The sequence below is a fragment of the Buceros rhinoceros genome, unplaced genomic scaffold, assembly GCF_000710305.1.
Source record: "Buceros rhinoceros silvestris isolate BGI_N320 unplaced genomic scaffold, ASM71030v1 scaffold11658, whole genome shotgun sequence".
NCBI classification, from domain to species: Eukaryota; Metazoa; Chordata; class Aves; order Bucerotiformes; family Bucerotidae; genus Buceros; species Buceros rhinoceros.
This window is the reverse complement of record NW_010425155.1, coordinates 15,332-24,170: the sequence shown is the minus strand read 5'-3', so window position 1 is coordinate 24,170 and position 8,839 is coordinate 15,332. Positions and strand designations below refer to the sequence as shown.

At 47.9% G+C, this 8,839-nt stretch overlaps 1 protein-coding gene across 1 annotated transcript in view; it reads right to left on the bottom strand.

The window, feature by feature from the left end:
• MAN1C1 (mannosidase, alpha, class 1C, member 1) overlaps window positions 1-6,219 on the bottom strand; it is a 42,877-nt gene extending 36,658 nt beyond the window's left edge. The window contains exons 1-2 of the mRNA XM_010141038.1: window positions 6,195-6,219; window positions 4,394-4,492 (exon numbers count right to left, since the gene is read on the bottom strand). Of these exons, the coding sequence (XP_010139340.1) occupies window positions 4,394-4,490 (97 nt within the window). The 5' untranslated portion in view covers window positions 4,491-4,492; window positions 6,195-6,219. The remainder of the gene's footprint in view (window positions 1-4,393; window positions 4,493-6,194) is intronic.
• Between the last annotated feature and the right edge of the window lie 2,620 nt (window positions 6,220-8,839).

Below are 8,839 nucleotides of genomic sequence, written 5' to 3'. Positions count from 1 at the left end.
AGAGGCTCAGGCAGAACAGAAAAGCTGCGCCGAGTGATTGCACAATTGGAGGTTACCATTTCTCTTCTGGTAGCTGGAATGTTGCTAAATTAGTATTTTCATCCAATTACCTTTCCCACATTAAATATTCATACATCAACTCCTGTTGCTTCTAACTGAGGTGGGCACATTTCCTGGCTGCTCGTGGCTTCCCAGCAGAATCGCTGACGAAGGGAGCTGTTGTTCGGACAAAGTTTGGCTCAACAAGGAAGACTGGATGGTTGAAGGGACTAACCAACTTCTGTGCCCAGTTGGGCTCAGCACCCGAGGTGCTGCTCAAAGAGCACTTCAGCTGCTGTTAAAAGTTCCTGTGAAAGGAGCTTGTGGTCTCAGATGTTTCTGCAATCTCCATCCAGACCAGAGAGCGGGCAGGTCACGGTGTCCCAGCGCAGTGAGGAAGCCGGCAAGATTACGCTGCATTGGCCAGGGAGAAAAAACCTGCAGGTTTCTGCATCTCAGGACATCCAGCTTGGCACTTCCTAGAGGCTCTCCGTATACATTCATGTGGTCACTACTTCTCTTCCCCAGCCACTTCAAACCCTTTTTTTATCCTGGAGAGCCAAAACAACATTATTTCTCGGCAACCAAGACCAACGACCTCGTCTTCAAAACAAACTGTCTGGAGAGCTGGGGCCAAAGTCTCAGCTGAGTACACAAGCAGAGCCCGAGCAGCCAGTGACCCTCCAAGACCTGTCCTCCAGCCTGCGCAGACAGTCCTGTGTACTCTGTCACCAAGCAATCCAACGTGGAACAACATGGAGGAACCTGCACGAGGATGAAGGCGAAACACCTACCATCTTTCCGAGCCAGCTGCTGTCAGATCTTTGCCAGTTCTGGTGATCCGGCTGTGACCTAGATGTGACAGTTGTCACATGGATTCACATCGGAGAAAGCTACAGAGAGTCACAAAGACGCACAAATGCAGTGTATGCTGAGGGAAGCAATGGCTGTGACAACGCGATTCATAATTTTAGGTGTGATTTCAAGTGAGGACAGAGGAGAAAAGGGGGGAAAGCTAGTTAAGGATTGCTATTTTTATACTGAAATTAATATACTAATGTGTGGTTAGGTGGTGAAAAATTACTGCCTAACAGCACAGCAAGGTTCTGTATTTACTTGCTGTCACTGATTTCTGAGCAAATTGGCTCAGGTTATAAGTCAAAGAAGGATTCTTCTGCTGCCAGCACTGCACACTTCAAGAGATATCTGAAAATCAGGCTTCTTACCTTATCATTGTTAAAAGACTGTGCAATCAAAACGTACCTGACAATTCAGCTGAGGCAGGAGCAGGAAGAGATGCCAGCTCACTCTCCCGTAGCTAGAGAAACTCTGTACAGCTAACAGGATTTTAGAAACATTTTGTCAGAAAAATAAGTGGCTATGACAGAGCCAGGGAGTGGGCAGAATAATAATTCAGCTCTCTGAGGCTGGGTACCACAGTGGCAGGTGCATTTCAAGCGCTGCGCTGCGTAACACGGCTGCCCTCTCCAGCAGCCTCGCTCCGAGGATTTCAACGTGCTTTGCAAACATCAATTAATTTAATGCTCACGACGTCGAAGAAAGGAATGCTGAGGTGCTGGGGTAAGAAGGGTTAACAGAACCAGCTCAGCACTGGGTACAGAACACACACCTGCGGCTCTCCAGCCTTCACCCTTAGGCACAGCCCAGCAGTGCCATTTTTCTTAATTAGTTCTCCCAAACCAGCATGTTTCGGGCCTGATTCTAGCAGCCAGGTACTCTGCCATCTGCCTGATTTAGCAGAGAGGACTTTGGCAAGTAACTCTGAAAACCGATGCTCGTGCAGTCATTCACGCTGGAACCGGAGGGCGCGGGTTTTACGCTAACAGAGATCACCCGTCCACCCCAGTCGTGTGGGAGGTCTGAGGGAGTGGGAACGCTGCCTGCTGGCGTACGGGCAGTGGGCAAGCGTGACCTCTGGCTATGTAGGAGTATGGAGGCTGTTCAGATACTCCCCCAGATGCGAGCTGCCGCCTTCCAAGGCAGAGGAAAAAGAGATTAACTACGATCAAGATACAAGAGCTTTCCTGCCTGTGGTTTTCCTGCCACTGGGGCCGGCACTGGGGAGACATGCTAGCTCAGAGCTGGTAGGAGAAGCAGAATGCTGGGTAGGTGCAGAAGGTGAGTGTTTATTTTGTATTTCTACTTTGCTAAGAGAGAATATTTGATAAAGAGCAGCTACCCCACTTTCCCCAGGGTGAGGCTGCTAAACTGAAGGCTCCTCTACAAGTGAGCAGCACATCCACAACAGGAAAGTGTATCACCCTTCGACAGCTTCTCATGCACACAAACATACTTGAAAACAGCCCCAAAGAGGCTCCCTCCCTCCCACGTGGAAGCAGCTGCAGAAAAATCTCAGCTTAATATTGACTCCTCCAGCCTGGAGAGAACCCCATTTGCCTCCGTGACATCTGTAGTTTGGAATGAAAAGATGCATGACGTGACACCAGGGGGAACGGGCAAAAACGAAGGTGGTGAACAGGGCTCTGTCCTAATTCCTAACCCTCTGAAGACAAGAGGGGTAGAGGGCTGCAGCAACGGATTGCCTGATGCTTCTGTTCTTTACCAGCCACAGTTAAAGCAGGAAAAGCCTGTTAAGAGGCTGAAAGGCACCGTGCAGCTTCTTTTCTGCAATTGTCTGCGAATCCTGGTGCTCCAAAGCAGTTTCCTTGAGAGTGCTCACAGGCACACTACAAACAAGCCTAAGTACTGCCAATTGTTTTAGCATGGTAAATGCATTTAAAAGCTTTCAATATTTGTGTCTGTTTACAGGCAGAGTCCTTGAGGAATTCTGACAAGCTTGCCAGAATGGAAAAGTTGCAAAATGCTTAACTTGGTGCTGAAGTTAATGCAAATTCTCAAGTAAGAAACCTGGGTATCCTCGGGGCATTGAAAGAGGAAGGCAAGGGCTGAACAAACCCAAATCACAGCTCCTGACAAAGTGAGACTGGGCAGAGGCTGGTCACCTGTGCCAGCCTGTGCCAGCACAAGGCACCTTTCCAGAACCTTCCAGCGATTGTTACCGTGCCTTCTGTGCAACTTACGGTACCCCACAACTAGATGCGAGTTAACTCTCCTGGAACTTCTCAGGAACTGAGCAGACAAGGGCCTCATCTGGGGCAATAAAAGGACTTGATGGTGGCACCGCAAGCAGAACACCAAGGTTTCTCCCCGTGCTGTGGCTAAACCAAAAGGAAGCCTTTCCTCTGCCCCCTCCACTGGGGCCACCTGTCCTTGCAGTCCAGGGGCCAAACAGGGCTGCTGCTCTTCAAGGTTTTGGCCATCCTAGAAGCCATGTGATGCTATTTCCACCTTCAAACCCTCACCTTCACACACATCTCACAGCTCCCCAAAGCTAATGAGGCTGCACTCAGTCTCCACACAAAGCAGCACATCTCCACATCTCCGGCCACGTCATGTACCTCATGTAGAGAAGGACTGGGACACCTAGAGACGGCAAAACCAGGAATGGGGGCATTTCTTCAACTGTATCAGCCCAGTCCCTTTGCCCTGAGGAAAAAAAGCTCACCAATAATTTGCCGACTATAGAACTCCATTCCACCCTAATCTATAGGCAATGGCCTCTGGGAGACATCTCTGCAAAACTGACTCCTGTGGAAAGATGACAGGAGACCTCTGTACAGCAGGTATTCCCCAAGGACGGCAGGGAAAGGGCTGCTACAGCCGATTCCGCTTGGCTTCTCACCATGGCACAACCTCTGCAGGCAAGGCCAAGCTAGGGCAGAGTGAGAAGAGAAATGCTTTGAGTGCAAAGGAGGAAAATGATTTACACACCCAAAAGCCAAAGAGTATCCCACCAGAACGAGCAGGGGAACAGCACTGAAATTACTGAAGTGGCTCCCATAAAAAAAGGTTATCTGCTAAGGAGCAGAATTATACAAACCAGTAAGCACATAGCATAAAGAGCCTTTAATATTGATTCACTCACTCAATATTTCATGGAATTCACGTTTTGCTCAACACTGAAGCAACAAGAGAGAAAATGCTCAGTTTGGTCAGGTCCTGACATCTACAACCTTCAACAAATAGTAGCATTGTCAGGTTTGGACGGACTTCATGTTTTAATAAAGACACTGGTTGGTGTCAGCACGGCTCTCAGCCACATTTGCTGCTGGAGCTGTATACAGAGGTGCCCAGCCACGGGCTATGGGGAGGTAACCCCTAGGCTGTGTCCAAAGTCTTGCTTCATAGAAATAGAAAGAGGGAAGAGATAGCTGTTGCAGGCACCTCACTGCACTGAAGAAAAAGGAACTGCCATGGACAAGTGACCTTTAAAAAACTCAGTGGAACTGCACTGAATTGATTCAGAACTCACCGAACATGGTACCAATGTGGCCATTCTTCGTCAGCGGTCGCAGTTCATTTTTTCCGAGTGCGTATTGTTTGTAGTTATCCCAAGCGAATTTCATCATCTGTGAAAAGAACAGTCGAAGGAAAGTGCTTAACAGAACTGAAAGTTTTCTGAACTTTAGCTTTGGGAAAAAATGGGAGTTTCCCATTCACTGCTAAACCCGAGAACCAACGGTCCATTAATTCCAGACTCTTAATTCACATGGAGCTCTTACGACTGGAGCCGCACTCAGCAGTTCTACGAAGATGTCTCCATCTGAATTTCTGACCTTTTTCATGGAGTATCAGTATTTCAGAATGGAAATTAAAAGGGGCTAAAAATGCAAGGCCAAAGCTGATAGATCCCCAAGTGCAGGGATGTTCCCTTCTGGGTTTTCACATTTCTTTGTGACAGCGATAATGAAGCTTGATCCAACCACAAACCCACCCACCGCCCGCCCACCTTGCAGCAGTTAAACACACAACTGAGGCAAAGCAGCACCATGAGGTACGGAATGCGCTCAGTACGGTGTGGGCAAAGGAAGAAACTGGTCTTTAAGGGCTGCACAAAGCTTTCTTCCTAGTAATTAACAGAATACATTCCTAGAAGAGAAAGGGGAAAGCCATAGCAGTTTGGTGTCTTCCTATCAGAACCCCAAAGTGTTTTTTTACGATAGCCCTGCAGTTGGGCTGGGTGATTTCTGAGGAATCCCTGCCAACTCAAACAGCTCGTTTTGGGACAGCTGCACTGGCCTGCCTGGGCTCAGCACATTAACCTTTCCCTGAGGACTGCAAGGAGTGTGTTGTGCAAGTTCCAACATACACATACACACAGCTTTTTCTGTCCTCCTGCCCCTTTGGCTCCAGCTGGTAGGAAAAATTAAACCTAGTAGTATCCTCTCTTTGGCTAGGAGAGAGTACGACTGGTTGGCTTCTACAGGGTGCCTTAAGTAGAGCTCCCTTTCATACTCCACCCCGCTTGGCTCTGAGTGGTTTCAGCCCCAGCATCGCAGTGACCTGCAGGTTCTTTGATTCAGCCCTGGAAAAAAGTCAGATAACAAAGGGGAAGAAGGTAGCTTCAGAGAATCGACAATATTCTCCACTGCCGCTCCACAAAGAGTCTTCTAAAAAGCTTCCCTCAAACAAGACATGTGAGAGAAAGTGACAGTTTAAAACAAATCATTCATCCACCGAGTGCCACTGTCCAGTATCTGCAACAGCATTTACTGCTCTATTTCAGGATCAGAATATGCAGGTTTCTTTGGTTTGAAATTCCTACTGTCGTTTCAGCTCTTGTTTTCGACCTTCCCTCCAGCAGCGTGTTTCTCTGACCCAGCACCGCAAGCCTCTGGCAGCATCCCCCTTCGTCAGCGCACACACAAAAAGCCACATCACCAGATTCCACCCCCCCACCACCTCTTTTTAAAATCAAGTGTCCAAAGTAAAGTTCCACAGAGCTGGTCACGGGGATGAGGATAAACATTTGCTGAACTGATTGATAACACTCAGACTCCACCACCACCAGGAGAAGGAATGTTGGACAAACAAATAAAGTCAACTTGGGTTTTGAAAGCTCAGTGTGGGATGCATTAGTCACTGGAGTGCTCTGCTCTGTGACCGGGGGAAAAATACCACAACAGAAACACCCTCCACAAAATTCACTCCAACATGCCTCAGTCATCTGACTTGGGGCGTTCATTTGATTCTTGCCAGTTCTCTTGGGGGGGTTTCAGTGGCCGCATTGCTCCAAATAGGCAGTTCTCCCTCTTCAGTTACATGACGCAAATCTTTGAGGAACTCGCGGCTCTCTCTGACACTATCGCGAGCAGGCTGCAGTTCACTGCGGGGAAGATGGTGTTTCCATCCAGACGCCTTCCCAGCGCGAGCGACACGGGCTCATGCACCAGCAAGGGAAGAACCAGGCCATCTCTTCGGGTCATCTCTTCCAAATACGAGCGGAGGAAGGACCCACCCTTCTGGCACACAGACTGCCTGGACATGGAGAGGATGTGGAAATGACTTTGTTTTGTTGCAGAAAACTCCTAACGTTGTAATTCTGAATCAGCCTCATTTTTAGCTGAGTATGAAATTTCAAGTTATTTCCTTCCCTCGAGTTTTTTAACCCCTCCATTGCAGGAGATCTAAAGTTCCTCTTTAAAGCACGCGAGAAACCCAGGCAGATGGCTCCCTGGGGTCTGGAGTTCGCTGACATCTCCATCACAGGCAAGAAAACTACCCCGGGATTCTCTTCCACAAGGGAAATCTCTTCCTCTCCTGCCTTCTGGCAGAGGAGGGGCTGCACGAGGCCTGCCGACAGGACCCAGAGTGACACATTTCACAGGACTCCCAAGCGCTTTTTGAATAAATATGTTTGTTCTTAATTTGCCTATTCAACCACTTAAGCTGCATTTGTCACGGTGTTGCAGAAAGTTCCACCACAAAATGATTTCTTGGGCTGTGCTGGCTGCAGTGTCTTAAACTCTGCTTCTCTGTTCTGTCCTGAGCCGATAACCAGCAGAGGATGGATGAGATCGGATATGCTGCCTGGTCACACTAAAGGGTTGTCAGTTGCCCTTTATGCGAACACGATTTTGCTCACTGCTTTTAAACCCCGTACATTTGGGAGGTGAGATGTATAACGTGGTCCCCTTTCATCTTCCAGGATCAAGCTTTCCTCTCGCTAATCACGGGTCCAAAAGCAGCAACTGGAAAAGTTTAAAAGCCAAAAGCATCTGCGCCATTCTGCCCATTCTGGCTTCCTGCAGCTGGCTTCCCGATCCAAATTTAGCAGTTCGGCTTCCAAACCGCGAAAGAGATTCATCAAGTTTCTAAAAGCAGGGACTCCGTGTTTCTGCGCTGCATGGAGGGCTGGGAGGGAGCTCTCGGATGCTTTCTCTGACAGCGGTTCCAGATGCTGGGCTGGAACAGATGACGTAGCTGAGAGGTGCAAAAAGTTTGCAGGGTGAGGGGGGTTTAAGTCACCTTTCTGATGAGACGCCAAGGTCAGAAGTGAATATTTGATGCCATTCCAGTCATGACAGATCGCAGTATGTCAGCATTAACATTATGCCATTTGAGAGTTGAAAAATGGCACCAGAACCACAAAATTATGGAAATCGATCCATAATTTTAGATTTTGCTCTTACTAGTGTGCCACCTCCACCTAAGAGAGCATTATCTATTTGGCCCTGAAACTCTAATCACCCCCATTTGCCTCTGATTTATAGTGGAGACTTCCCCATTTATAACCAAACTGGTCAGACTGCTCTTTCTTTTCTCTAATCTTTAAGTCACTTTTTACTCTCGAGAGTTTCAGCTGCCCAGCCAGAGGGTTATCTATTAAAATCAACTACAGGCAACCAAACTGCATACTGAGACGCTGCACGCTCCTCATCGAGGCCACTACCTTTCCTTGTGCTTTGCTCCATTCTGCCGCTTCAGGGTCTTCAACTTCGCCTCTACAGGTTCACAGCGCTGCGGTATTTAGACTGCACCAACCCAACGTAGAGCAAGGCTAGGTTAAACTGCTTTCAGGGCAGTTTTGTAGGTAATGTATGGAAATATTTTTATTTAAAGTCAGCTACACCTAAACACCACAACCGCCCTCACGCCGCTACCACAGCTTTGCCCGTTCTCTCATTTCCAGTTGCTCTTGACACATCTCAACCCAACACAAATTCTGACCTTTTCTGAGGTCAAATATGCCAAATCACACAACAAAAATCTTCACTCCAGATTCAATAAATAAAAGCATCGACAAAGCTGGCCACGCTCCCTCACTCCACTACGTGAGGTACGACGGGATGGCACCACCGCTCTGCAGTGCCTTTATGATGCCACCCAGGCTGTGGGTGGGCACAGGGGATATGGGGCAGGTGGGACTGACAGCTCCTGCCCATATGTGCTACAGCCTCAATGTTCAGTCCCACCCCTTCGGTGGTTTTCAGGGAACTTGGGGAAGTGGAAAACCAGACTCCACTGGAAAGGATTTCAGAACAAAAAAGCGTTTAGTGAGTTCTGTGATCCAGATAATGAAGAAACAGGGCTCAGGATAAAAGCTTGACCAATTTTCACTCTGAAGTGATGTGCACATCTGATGTTCTTTAATATATGCAGTAATCAAACCACTGAAAATCCCTGGGTTTAGGTACTTGCAAAATGCACAGAGACGAGAGAAAAAAAGAGAAAAAAATCCCCCCCACTACCACTTGTCCTCCTTTTGTTACCAGGAAGATTTCAAAACGCAGAGTGTTCCCAAACAGCTATTTGATTAGTTTTATCCATTAGGGTGGGATAATTAGTAAATGCTTAAAAGATGAAATCTAAATATACCAACCAATCAGCCCCTTTCCAGAACTTCCAGGGAACATCACACAGAGCCATCACCCTCACAAGATAACCACTTCTGCACCCCTTTAGCCTCCCTTCTTCA